Genomic DNA, 14661 nt, shown 5'->3' with positions numbered 1-14661 from the left:
CTATAAATGTAAGAATGCTTTAATATTAGGAAAGCTTTTAATACAATACAGCATATCAAAAGATCTAATAGGGCTTCCCTGGTGGCGCAGCGGTTGAGAATCTGCCTGCCAATGCAGGGGACACGGGTTCGAGCCCCGGTCTGGGAAGATCCCACATGCCGCGGAGCAACTGGGCCCGTGAGCCACAACTACTGAGCCTGCGCGTCTGGAGCCTGTGCTCCGCAACGAGAGAGGCCGCGATAGTGAGAGGCCCGCGCTCTCCGCAACTGGAGAAAGCCCTCGCACAGAAACGAAGACCCAACACAGCCATAAATAAATAAATAAATTAAAAAAAAAAAAAAAGATCTAATAAGAAAAAATATGGTAATCACAATAGATAAAGATTTGATCAACGTTAGCCCTTGTTTCTGATTAGAAAATCAGTCTTAGACAATTAAAACTAGAAATATATTTCTTTAATGAAATAAAGATATCTAACTCCTATTGTGGTCAAGTTTATTCCAGTACAAAGAACAAAGGTATAGTTCATATACCCCTGCCTTATCAATCTATGACTTCAAAATACACTTTTAAGTAATACCTGTAGTAGGATGGCACAAAACCATAATGATGTACTCCCAGTAACTTCTGGAAGTTTCTCAAAGTATTCTCTTTCATGTGCTGCAGAACACATCCCCCTCCTTCCTCAGCTCACATCTCTGACTTGCCACCATACAGCTGCAATAACTCTAGTTAGGTAGAATGATGGGCGTACCTGTTCTTCACTCAGGGAAAAATAGCACCCACTAGTTCCTGTTTTTCTATTTGAGAATAAAAATGAGGATACATCTAATATTGCCTTTGAACTTTTAGAATTAGATAGTTTTATAAAATCAAATTATCTACTCCTTTGTGAAGTGTGTGATATGGCTTTGCTCTGATAATAAGTAGACTAAGGCTTATTAACTTCTGAAACCACAGTAGTGTACGTTTTATATCAGTATTTTTAAGTCTTTTTTGTTTTTACCACAACCCACATTAAGAAATACATTTTAAACTGTGACCAAGTGTACACACACGCACATACACACATTTTGTACATTCATATCTATATAATTTTTTTTAAGTTTCACAAAACTTACCAAGGATCAATGCAAAATACTGTCATATATATCTATTCTATTCTGCTTCATTTAAAAAAAATTGATATCAACCCACCAAATTTCCTTAGACCATGCTTTTTTAGCAGTTTTATGATTCTGTACAGAGGGTGATTCTTTTGACTCTTAAGTAAATAAAATGTCTGGAGTTCAAGAATTCAATTTCGGAAGATGAGAATGTATTGGTTTTTAGAAATATGTTCTAATTTTGTTGTAAATATTAACTTTCATGTATAGGCAGGATGCTTTTGGTGCTAGTTGCTAGTTTTTCTTTGATTTCTAGGAGGGTGATTGGATAAGAAAGAATTTTCTAAATGGTGATTTCTTTTCTACCTGCAGCTCTCATGTGTGACTGGAAGTCTAGTGCATCATTAACCTAAGGACCTCACCACTTGGAAGTTACAGTTTTCGCCATCAGCTTACCTTATCCTTTTTGGTCTGGTTCTTTTCCTCAAACAGTGGAAACATCTTTCTTTCAAGTTGCTTTTGTTGAAGAGTTAAGCAAATGGCTGATAGCAGCTGTGGTAAAAAATCCACAAAATGCCCCAACTGTTCATCTGCTTCTCAGAAAAATGTACTTTGTGTATGTTCTTGTAAAACAAAGCTTTCTCCAGTGTCAGTGGTGGAAATGTCACAGACATCGAGCATTGGTAGTTCAGAATTTATATTTTCACCAGAGAGAAAAAAAGAAAGACAAACCAGCAAAGATATTACCTCTGGAAAAGATTTGGTAAATATTGAAGATTGTACATCTCAACACAAGTGGATGTCCCATTCCCTGATCCCATCCCTAGATTCATCCATATCCCATGGACCCTTGTCAGCCAATTCATTGCCTTCTTAACTATTAAAGTAACATTTCTTTCTTACATAAGAGGTGAGAAAAGTTGGTTGGTAATTTCTTTTACGCTATTTCCAACCACTGCCCAAATTAATGATTTCTCAGGATTATGAATAATTCAGAATGTTATTCCAGCTTCTTTTTTAAAAAATGGTTTATATGGAAATGAATTGGTTTTCAAATTGAATTAAATCTGAATTTGGGGGCATTTTCTTCAATTGATGCAGAATGAGATTTATGGTTGTGGTTAAATATAGTGTGGTTATTACTTAAGACAGTTCCGGGTTATCTAGATGGAATATCAAGTATACCTTACAAAGTTGACTTGCATTAGTTACAATCTATGACTACCCAGTTGGACGGGTTTTGGTATATTCGCCTTTATAGTGAAGAGGCACTGTGGAAGATTGTCATTGATATAGCACAACTTTGGAGACAGAGAGCAGTAAGTTTAAGAAAAGTTAGGTTCTCAGCCCTCAAATTTGTACCTTTTTCACATTTTCACCCTAAACTGTTATTTCTGATTTGTATTATGGTATAGTTTTTGCCATATAGGTGTCTCTGAGTGAATTATTGCTATGTTATCTTCATTCAAAGCATATTTTGTGAATGTCTGGCCAGTAATTTTTTGTGTATAACCTATTTGAGATGATTGTTATGTCTTGAAACAAGGGTGATTGAGAAAGCTGTGAAGTTGCCTTCTCTTGTGATGTTAAAGATTTTAAGTCCTGATTTATCTTCTATGCAAGTCATCACGTAGACTTGCGTGGATTCAGGAGATTAGATTGAATAACTTCTTAAGGCCTCTTTTAGCCTAATGAGTGAATGAATTATATAGGGCTTAGAATTTGAAAAAAACAGTAAACTATCTTGTACACAGTAAATATCTTGACACACATTAAAGATTTGTCAGATTATTATATCTTAAAGTTAATATTATAATTTCTTTTTGGTCCAAGCCCTCAAAAACCTCAAATGTAGAGAGAAAATCATCTCAACAACAGTGGGGTCGAGGCAACTTTACAGAAGGAAAAGTTCCTCACATAAGGATGGACAATGGAGCTGCTATTCAGGTATATAGAGAGCAAACTGAAGCTACTAGAAATTTTCCGGTTTCTTCTAAGTCAGTGTTAATGGCAAAAATGATTTAAAAGTAAGTCTCTAAGGAAAGGAAAGAGGAAACTTACCATTTTTAAGTATGTCAAAGTCTTTACTAAAGAAAATGCAGATTAATTATTTTTTCTGTTCATAGAGGTGCAAATGGACTTTAATAATTAAAGTGGAGAGCATTTTTATTAGACAAAATGAGAACATTTTGGTCTCCAGGTCTTGCCTGTTGCTGAGGGCAGTTGTGGAGTCTTTGTATAGACTTATTCAAGATGCAGACAGAGACCAGGTGACTTAGATGGTTTGGCTGTTCACTTCTTTGATGACCAGTAGTGAGGCTAGAATTTCCCTCATGGGCCCCTCCATATTTTTCCAGCCTGTGATTGAGTGAATACCAATATTATTCTTCCCAGGATTCTAATTCTTATATACAAATATGACTTAAATTTTAGTACCATTTTAGAAATTAAAATGTGTTCCTTTAACACCAGATTAAAGGAACTGCAACAAGAACAACTACAAGAAGAAAATTGTGTTAATGTTAAATAACTTTAAAAAATTGCTTTAAGAAATATTTGGCAATTTACTTGAAGAGATCAGAAAAACTTTCTGAGAACTTCTGACCTGAAAAGTTTAAATCTTCCCCTGTAAACAAAAGACCTGAATTTTTAAAAAATCCACAAATTTACTGAGTTTTAAATTTAACCATAAGAGCTTTTATAAAAGCAAAATGTATGCGTTTTGAAAAATTAGGAAAATATAGATAGAAAAGTGAAGAAGATAAAAATCATGAGCCAGACATAACCAATTTTAACATTTGTTATCTTTACTTCATTTTTCTAGGCATGTATAAGTCTTACCCTATTTTTTATTTTTGTTTTTTTCCTGGTTTAAATTGTAAAAGATTTCAAATATACACATATTTTTAAGAAATAACATTAAATGGTATAGGGGAAGTTTCTTTTCCCCCATTAAATAGACAGGCTCATTTTGAAGATATCAAACATTTCAGAAGAGTATAAAAAAGGAAGTTACAGTCATCCAAAGTTCTACTACCTAATGATAACTATTCTTAATATTTAGATGAACAACTTTCCAGACATCAATGTAAGCACCTCCACATATACAGATTTTTCATAATGGGATCATATCATGCATGCTTTCACACTCTAATACTATATCATGGACTTCTTATATGTCAATAAAAAGAGATCTATGTTACCATTGTAATAGCATCCTCTTAAAATTATTACAAACAAGAAGTCATTTTCTCCTTATTTTCATCACTATGTAATGATGCCAAAGCAGTTAGTTGAAGAAAAAGATTAATTTATAAACAACTAGTTGGGCAGTTGGACTATTTTTCTACCCATTCTTCATTTTAAAAATCCTAAAAACGGTATTAAAATACTGTGTCCAAATTGTGGTTCTATATGTCTAGAGATAAAATGAGAGGTTAATTTTTAAAGGACAAGAAAAGTTGGGGAAGTGGTTAGGGACTATTGAGATTATTTTGTTCTGTGGGAATGAAAGGTTTAAGTTGAGATTTAACTCGTTTTACATAGTGTATAGTTGGGAGTTGCAGGTACATATAATAAAATGTTTTGTCTTATTTTAATCATCTTAGTTTTTTGACTTTGATTCTCACTATCAAGTGGTAATGGGAAGAGGGAAAAGCCAAAGTAATTATAAGTCATCAGAAGGCAGTGTCCTGGGGACAATCCCCTGGACAGGATGTGCCCTGCCTGAGTGGGAGTCACCATTCACAACATTCAAGACCTCAGATCTGGAGCTCCTCCTCCAGGGTTCAACTTCATGTACCCAGTCTTTCACTTCTCTCAAATATGCATATGTATAGGTTCCTGACTGGCTGGCTTGCTGACTAGATTGATTTATTGATTCAGTTCATTTACCAGCTCACTCATTCATTCCACATTTGCACTGCTGTTCCTTTGAAATGCCTTCCTTGCTTTGATTGGATTATAGAAAAATATTCTCAATTATTTTTTCTTGCCTTGGTTCCCTCACATGCCTATCTCAGAAGCCATGTCTTTCATAACGTTTTCCCTTATTCTCCCAGTATTTTAGCTCTGGTCTCTGGCCCCAGTGTCATTTTGTATTTTTTTTTAACTTAAGATTTTATGACTTAAGTAATAATCTTGTCTTTTGAGTAGATTACAAATTATGAGAAAACAGGAATTATGTTTTATCCATCTTTGTAACCCCCGAAGTATGTATCACAAGGAAATATCCAAGGAAAATCTAACATGTTGAAGCTGAACATTTCTTTTCTTTTCTTTTCTTCTCTTCCCTTCTTTCTTTTCCTTTCTGTCTCTCCCCTTTCCTCCCTCTGTCTCTTTTTTCTTTCCCTTTCCTTCTTTCCTTTCTTCCTCCCTCCCTTCCCCTTCTCTTCCCTCCCTTCCCTTCTTCCTTCTCCCTTCTCCCTTTTCCTCCCATGCACTAAGCATGAATATTTTGCCTACAAGGTTTCAGGCAGGCTTTTTAAAGGATACAAAAGAAACAGCTTCATAAGGTGTTTCTAGACCATCTTGGAAGGAAAAAAATGAGCCAAATTGTTTGTAAGCAAGAGAGTAATAATAGTGTTTGAGGACCAATGCATACATGTTGAAGGAAGTCAAAGGAACAATTACCACGGTGCAGAGTTAGGCAGAGAAGCCCTTCATAAGGAGGTAAGTAATTAGTTGGATACGGATCTTCTTTTACAAAAGTAAGAAAGGAATGTAAGCAGTAGAAAACATAAAGTCTAGCAGTAATTTACCTGTTGCATGATGAAGATGAAAGTAGTCACGCAGAGGGAACGTGGCATCTCTAAGGCAGGCTTTGGCTGGCTAACCCAACAGAGGCTTCCCCCAGCAGCGTTAGCTCAGGTGTTCTCTCCTGTTCTAGTCCCTGTGCATCATGGGTCGAGAAACTCTTGTTACTGCCCTGGAGTTGATTCAGATCAAGGAGACTGACTCCCTCCAACCAAATTCACAAGAAATGAAAGTGTAAATGAGTTACCTGCTTGTTATTTTACAACATGAAGTGGAATGCTGGTATTGTCAAGACCCACGCATTCTGTCTTTGTAAGCAGAAGTAAAACGATAAGCAGAAGGATCCTTGGTCTGGATAGTGTTACTGTGGATGGTTTTTATTTTTTTTACAGTGCTGATTTATATTAATATTTTGGTCATATATTCCTTTTCCTAAAACAAAAGGAAATAAAACAACAAAAGTGATTTTTTTTAATAGAAACAGTGACGATAAAGAAAAAGGGTTACTTGGTAAACAGGAAAGCAGTTGTTCAGTGGTTAATATGTGTTGATTTTATAGTGTAGCTCTCAGAGTTTGGTGATAATTTTTTGGTTGAATGTATCTTATACACACACATATATATTTGCATGTATGTATTAATATTCCATTCCTCCTTTTTCTTATGAAGACATTTCATTAATATTGTAGTTTAGAAGAGGTTCATTTTTTATGCTTCTGAAGTTTTTTACATTTCTTTGTAAGGATTTTTATGGTTTTCCTCTAAAGGATATTTAATAAAATTCATCAAAACTTATTTTTGTTTAATTAAGATGTGTTTATTAATATTGAAGCAAATATGGGGTGTCTTCTATTTGATTTTACCCTGGAGCAGAATCACTCTTCCCTTGGGTGGATACCTATCAGTATTATATGTTTATTTGTAATCCTGATGAATGGCAGAGAGAGACAAAGGAACTCATATTTTTTATCCAGGAAATCTATACCTTTGGAAGAATATTGGGACAAGGGAGCTTTGGAATGGTCATTGAAGCTATTGACAAGGAAACAGAAACTAAGTGGGCAATTAAAAAAGTGAGCAAAGAAAAGGTAAGGCATATCAGCAGCATCCTACTGAGGGCACAGTGCCAGTGCAAGGTGGGGTAGGCAGTACAGTTTTTCACACTAACACAGCTGACCCTGAGGGCCAGGGCCTAGGCTGTTCCCCTGGAGAAATGTGGATATTTCTCTAGCCTTCTGGGACAGGAACAGTTCTTAAACTCAAGTAGACAGGTACTAAAAAGCAAATGAAAGGATTAACTAACATAACCGGCACAACCAAATATAGGTAAAGTTTACCAGAGTGAGCTGAAGGTGAGGGCTGATCATCAGTATGTGTAGATGTAGGGCTGTGGGCTAGCGATGTCTTAGTGAGAAGTGGGTCCGGTAGTCTTTCCTGATGTGGTTCTGATATACTTTGTCCCTATCTTTGCCTTTCCTTTGATTCCCTATTTCCTCATTGGTAGCTAACTCTGTTTATTCATCCTACCTACTCTTTCAGTTTGAACCACTTTTCCCCCAACTATCTTCTGTACTGTTTACTTGTAAGCACTGTATGTCTCACTAGATTTCATTGGAGTGAAGAATGACTGGGCTTCTTTTCAAGGGAGAATCTAAGTCCTCAAGCTTTATATCTGATCGTTTCATCAACTTTAAAACACTTTCTATGCCCAAGGAAAAACAAAAGACAACATTAGGTGTTTTTCCCTTGGATTTGCGATGATAAATATTACACTTACAAAAGGAAATAGTAGGTTTTATGTATTCTTTAAAACAAGCCATAGGAAATTACATACCATTTCCCCCTAAAGTTTAATAAAGTAACATTAAATCTTAATAAAGGGAGATCCAGAGCCCTTCTAGAAATCTTTAGAATTAACTAAATGAATTGTCGGGGCTTCCCTGCTGGCACAGTGGTTGAGAATCCGCCTGCCAATGCAGGGGACGTGGGTTCTATCCCTGGTCCGGGAAGATCCCACATGCCGCAGAGCAACTAAGCCCGTGCGGCACAACTACCGGGCCTGCGCTGTAGAGCCCATGAGCCACGACTGCTGAGCCCACGTGCCGCAACTACTGAAGCCCGTGTGCCTAGAGCCCGTGCTCCACAACAAGAGAAGCCACCACAATGAGAAGCCCGCGCACCGCAACGAAGAGTAGCCCCCGCTCGCTGCAACTAGAGAAAGCCTGCGCGCAGCAACGAAGACCCAACCCAGCCAAAAATAAATAAATAAATACATTTATTTAAAAAAAAAAAAAACTAAATGGGATTTTATTTCCTTTGCTCCTTTGGTGTCAGATAGGGTTAGGGGTTAGGTTTTAGAGTTGTATAGTCAGGATGCCTGCTTGCAACGTTAGGAATTCATAATCTTGCACATACCTATTGATGCTGAGAGTTTTCAGGACACTAATATAGTAAAATAAAGTTATATAGTCAATATATGAATTGGACAGCATATTACTGCATTATATACAGGTCAAACCATTTGTGGAGGGAGGTAGGAAGAGGATTGAGATGGATACTGTGATAACTCTCCATATCTGGTCTGTACAGGAATTCACTCCTCACAATCACTATTTCTCTTGACCCTCTAGGATAACCTTAAACTGTGACTTTCATCCTCCATGGGTGAGGCACAGAGGGTGGGCAGTTTCCTATCCCTCCTGAGATGGTAATCGTTGAAGGGTAAAGGTAATTGGAAGCAGGGATGACACTAGGAAAAATTTTAACTAGGTAAAATTTGCCTTATGATCAATCCCTTTCCAGTCCTTCAGGAACTATTATGTCTCTTCCAAACTTGGCGGGGGCAGGGGTTAGGGGTAAGGAGGGAGGAATAAGAACTTTATTATCCCTTTCAGGGATATTTTCATGTGAATGAGGACAATGTTTATCCTTGAATAACGATGGTAATTTAGATATCAAGAGGGGTGATGATTGGGATGGTGGTAGTGGTGGTTAGGGTGGAGAAAGCCCTTCTGGAATTTCTTAGATGACATTGTAGACAGTCAGTTACTTACACCCTGAATGAAGGCCTGGTCAGGTGTGGTTAAGGGTAACATGTAAGGAGATAAATTGGAGTTAGGTTGGTCTGCAGGCAAAATCTCCATCTCCATCTTGATCAAGCGTGCTCTCTCTCCTTCTCTTTCTATCAAATTTTTGAGACTGGGGGACTAGGAAGTAATATAATGCAGGGCTAAGTGTAGAATCTCACTGCCTATTGTTTCTTTTGATATGTATATAAATATAATCAAAACAAAACAACAATAAAACAAAAACATTTTATTTAACAATTCTAACATTTAATGAGACAGATGCTTTATATCCATTTCCTAATTGATGTCCTGGGAAAGTAGATTTTGTTTTTATTATGCTAACATCAAAGGATCAATATGATTTTGAAGGAAATTCCAAAAAGCCTATTAAAAATTGCAATAATTTTGTGACATGACAGAGACCATGTTGTAGCTAATTTATAGAAACAGTCCAAGAAACAGATGTGGTTTGAGGCCAAATAATATATCTCTTAAAATTGGACAAAGGATAAGATGGGGCATACTTTAATCTTAACACATAGATAAGTTGCATGTTATCTTTTGAAAAAGGAACTTCTAAAGAAAATGTAGGAAAAATATTAAATAACTTTAACTTTTATATTGAGGTATGCAGTAATGAAATTCATACGTGAAATCTATGTTTCCTCATCATTGAAGGCTGGAAGCTCTGCTGTGAAGTTACTTGAACGGGAAGTGACCATCCTAAAAAGTGTGAAACACGAACACATTATACATCTAGAACAAGTATTTGAGACGCCTAAGGTAAAGCTTTGTCAGGTGCTGCATTTTGAAAATTGTTATTATTACAAAATGAACATCATTCCCTTGGGAAGTAATCCTTTTGGGACATAGTGACTCATGTGCTTGGCATGAGTCTGTCACTGGAGATTGATGAGAGCATTCTAGAGGACTTTTTATTGTTGATTGTATAGTTAGGTGTCTGATGATTAGATTGACGTCTTTAGTGATATTTCTGGTGGCATGTTGAAAACAAATGTTTAAAATTGAAACAACCTCCGATATAACCCCTTTGTGACCAGAGCTTCCTTAGAAGCGTCTTTCCTTTTGCTTTGGTCCTTGGTTCTCCATTAGAGTCTCTTGGAATACTGTCATAATTTTGCAAGTCTAGCTTCATAGTAGAGTTGGTATGGGCATATTTGGCACTATGTAGAAGATATTTTGTTATCTGTGTCTTAAACTAATATGTTTAATCTTCCTTCTTTCCTAGGTGTGTTCATTCTTGTCTTTCAATGCTTGTAATTTTCATTTAGAGTTGTTCTGAAGCCTAGGTTATTTGCCATTCTACCTTCAAGTTGTTTATGCCCGTGGGCTTGGGTATTTCTCTGCTCGGAGGCAGTATGATACAGTGGTTAGGCATGTGGACTCTGGGATCAGGTTGCCTGTGCAGTATAATCCTGGCTCCACCACTTATTAGCTCTGAGACCATGGGCAAGTTACTCAACCTCTCTATACTTAAGTTTCCTCATCTGTAAGAAGGGTTTATGATAGTATCAACCTCATTTGGTTGTTGAAGGATTAAACGAGAAAGCGAATATAAAGTATACATCTCATCGACTGTTAGCTATTGTTCTTTGTTTCCTTTGACAGTCTCTAAGGCAGCAATAGTCAATTTGCGTTATGCATTATGCTTGATTCATTAGGAGTGCTTGATAAATGTTAGAGACCACAGTTACCTTTTATGGGAGCAGTATATGGCAGTGGTGCCAGGAGGCTTCTCTACCTTTTCAGTTTTAGAGTTGTGACTTATTTTATCCTCAAATCTGCTTAGAATAGTTTTGCTCTTCATCATCAGTTTTAACCAATTTGATTATGTTGTGCCTTGGTATAGTCGTCTTCATGTTTCTTGGCTTGGGGTTCATGGAGCTTCTTGAATCTGTGAGCTTATGGTTTTCATCAAATTAAGGAACATCTTGGCCATTATTTCTTCAAATATTTTTTCTGCCTTCTCCTACTTTTAGGACCTCAAGTACACATGAGATTGCCTGATATTGTCCAAAGCTTACTGATGCTCTATTCATTTTTTTCCCATCTTTTTTCTCTCCCTGTTTAATTTAGCAGAGTTTCTATTGTGATATCTTCAGATTCAGTAATCTCTTTTTCTGTAACATCATATGTGCTGTTTATCCCTTCCAATGGAAATTTGATTTGTATCATTTTTCTATCTTCCATGTTTCTACTTAACATGCTCACTATTTCCTCCTCCTTAAATATAGTTATAATAACCTTTAATGTCCTTTTCTATTAATTCTATCATATGTGCCATTTCTAGGTCAGTTTTAATTGATTGATTTTTTTCCCCCTTCTTTATATGCCTGCTTCTTTATATGCCTGTTAATTTTTGATTGGGTGCTGGCTATTTTATATATTCTTACAACTATTTTTGAGCTTTATTCTGGGACATAGTCAAGTTATTGGAAATAGTTTGATACTTTCCAAGCTTACTTTAAGCTTTGTTAGGTGACACCAGAGCAGCCTTTGGTCTAGAGCTAATTTTTCCTAACTAATGTGGGAAGACCCTTTTGAGTATTCTACCCCATGAATAATGAGATTTTCCACTCTGGCTAATGGGAATGCAAACCCTTCCTGGCCATGTGTAAGCGCCAGTGATTGTTCCTTCTGATCTTTTCACATGGTTCTTTTCCCAACTTTGGGTAGTTTCCTCATACATATGTGCTAGTTGGTACTTTGCTGAAGAGTCGAGGGGGGCTGTCTGCAAATCTATGGAGCTTTCTCTCCATAGATTTCTCCTCTTTGGTAATCTCCTCTGTGAACTTTAGTTGTCTTGGCCTTCAGGGACTCCCAGCACCATCTCCTCAGTTCATGTAGACTGCTGGGCTCTGTTTGGATTCCTTTTCCCTTCTCTGTGGCTTGGAAACTCTCTCCAGACAGTAAGCTAAGATAATCACGGGGCTGGCCTCATAGGTTTCCCCTCTCTCAGGGATCACTGCCCTATGCTGTCTGATGTCTAATGTCTGAGAATTGTTATTTTATGTATTTTGTCCATTTCTTAAGTTGTTTCAGGAGGGAGGGTAAGTCTGACCTGTTACTTCATCTTGGGCACAAGTGGGAGTCCAAATCTAGAATAATTTGAAGGCCAAAGAAACCATCATCTGTGATTGTCTTTTTGATGTATTGTTTGCCCTTGATTCACACAGGTCACATCTGACTCCCCATCTTCCCAACTCACACAAATGCCTAGACCTTCCGTTGAAGCCATCTTAAGGATGAATGGAAATTGCTACCTGAAGGGTTAGGCTAAGGGAGTAATGCTGATCATGCAGTTTGACTATGTATGGTTTCTTGTGAGTCCACAGGTTCTCCAGGTCTACCCAATTACTTTTAATAATTATAGAAAGAATTGTAAAAAACTTCAGTTGGTATAACTTTTATCAACGTACATATTTTAAAATGACATCAGTTTATATTGTAAGCACTGCTAATGTAACTTTGCCTTCCAGATAGTTCACTTTCCATTTCATTTCATGATCCCTACAGTGCTGTCAGTGGAAAAAATATGGCCTAGTTCAAAATCTTATTTATGTGTTAGACTTTGCAGAATTCTGTAGTTACTTTTGAAATTCTAAACATCTTGAGGTTGGGTGAGTCAGAATTTTGACTCTAGGAAGAAAGGTTGTTAGCCTTTTCCTCCTGTATTCGTGCTTGCTGACTGAACACAGAAGTTGCACTAGTAGTGGTAATAGAGTACGATCAGATCCCAGAATCTTAAAAACAGCAATGAAAATGTGCTATAGGATAGAATGGAGACATGGAGGGTAGTCTGTGCCTGAATAGCATAGGTATGGAAAAGACATGCATTTTAGTTGACTGTGAATCTTTTTTGACTTAATAGATGACTTGGCTATCGGAATACCTAAGGTGATCTTAACATGTATGCACAGAAACAGCAAATATGGAAGAGGCATTTCATTTGTGGCTTTTTACGACTTACACCCAATTAGTCACTAAGTCCCACTATTTCCCCCTCCAGGTATTTTCACATCTTTTTCTTCTTCCTTCTTTTCTCCATTCTGTGCCTCACATCTACCCTCTTATAATCAGAGGTCAGCTTACACAGCATGTGAGCCAGTGGCATGCGGCCTGTTTTTTTATGGCCCATAAGCCAGGTTTTTTACATTTTTAAATGGTTGGAAAAAAACGTAAAAGAGTAATATTTCATGACATGTTAAAATTATATGAAGCTAAATTTCAAAGTCCATAAATACAGTTTTGTTGCATTGTTTATGGATGCTTTTATGCTGTAACAGCAGAGTTGAGTGGTTGCAAGAGATTGTATGTCCCTCAAAGCCGAAAATATTGACTACCTGGATCTGGCCTTTACAGAGAAAAGTTTGTTGAGCTGTGCTCCTCATCACTGTTAGAGTGATTTAGAAACGCAGAACTGATAGTAGCACATACCTTTCCCCCCACTCCAGACATCAGCTTAAAAATCTGCAGTGGCTCCTTATTGCATATGGGAAAAAAAAAAAATCCCAGCTCCTTTGTGTGACATCCAAGACTCCTTACAGCCTGACACCAACGTGTTCTTTCTGGCCTCACCCCTCACCATCTCAGTCTTCTCTGACTTACCAAACTCCCAGTGCTATTAACACTGAGATACTTGTTATTCTTTAACTGCCAGCGCTGGTTTCTTTCTTTCTTTTTTTTTTTTTTTTTTTTTTTAGCCTTGCGGCGCTGGCATGCAGGATCTTAGTTCCCGACCAGGGAGAGAACCCACGCCCCCTGCAGTGGAAGTGCGGAGTCTTAACCACTGGACCACCAGGGAAGTCCCACCAGTGCTGTTTTGAGCTTTGGAGTCTGCAAATGCCATGTGCTATGCCTGTTCTGGCCCATATTCTCTACCCATAAATCCCTATTCAGTCATCCAGACGTGCCTGTATGTCGCCTCTTCAGTGAGCAATCTTTAGGCAAAGGCTCCCCTCCTCTGTAACCTCATCACATTTCGGGCATTCCTCTTCTGTTAGCCATTACCCCATGGTATTGTGATTATAGCTAAACCCTGAACTCCTTGAAGGTAAAGACTATGTGTCTTATGCTTCCTTTTTCCTCTAGAATCCTGCATAGTATCTTGTACATGATAGATAACAAATAGTTTTGAATGAATAGATCGATTGTAACCATATTTCTGCTATATATATACAGTATATAACATTTTAAAGATCCTCAACTAAATAATTTGTGCTCTCTGTCTCTCTTTTTAAATTTATAATGTCAGAAAATGTACCTTGTGATGGAGCTTTGTGAGGATGGAGAACTCAAAGAAATTCTGGATAGGAAAGGTCATTTCTCAGAGAATGAGACCAGGTGGATCATTCGAAGTCTCGCCTCAGCTATAGCCTATCTTCACAATAAGGGTAAGAAGAGGATCATCCAGCTCACTGACTCCATGAGCGCAGATACCACTTTTGTTTAAGGGCAGTTGTATTCAGGATTCATAGTGACAGAAATAATGCCTACTAATACAGAAGGTTTTCTTTTAAAAATTAAAAAAAATTTCCTTTTTAACTTTATAGATACATTTTAATTAGAAGCAAGGCAGGTATGCAATTACATTGTACACAGACAAGATGAAATTATGAATGTTTCTACAGAACAGTTTGAAAAGCTAATATTATCAAATCAAAAATAGACAATAATAAAAGTGAAATTTCTAAAAACACATATATTAATAAT

At 37.1% G+C, this 14661-nt stretch overlaps 1 protein-coding gene across 2 annotated transcripts in view; it reads left to right on the top strand.

Moving 5' to 3' along the window:
- Positions 1-1644: 1644 nt before the first annotated feature.
- The window catches only part of STK33 (serine/threonine kinase 33), a 78111-nt gene continuing 65094 nt past the window's right edge, over positions 1645-14661 (top strand). For both annotated transcript variants that reach the window (XM_068556240.1, XM_068556239.1), the window contains exons 1-5: positions 1645-1869; positions 2940-3053; positions 6835-6948; positions 9607-9711; positions 14204-14342. In XM_068556240.1, the coding sequence (XP_068412341.1) occupies positions 1645-1869; positions 2940-3053; positions 6835-6948; positions 9607-9711; positions 14204-14342 (697 nt within the window). The remainder of the gene's footprint in view (positions 1870-2939; positions 3054-6834; positions 6949-9606; positions 9712-14203; positions 14343-14661) is intronic.

The sequence above is a fragment of the Eschrichtius robustus genome, chromosome 11, assembly GCF_028021215.1.
Source record: "Eschrichtius robustus isolate mEscRob2 chromosome 11, mEscRob2.pri, whole genome shotgun sequence".
Taxonomy (NCBI): Eukaryota; Metazoa; Chordata; class Mammalia; order Artiodactyla; family Eschrichtiidae; genus Eschrichtius; species Eschrichtius robustus.
Note: the sequence above shows the minus strand (reverse complement) of the source record. Positions and strands in the feature narration are given on the sequence as shown.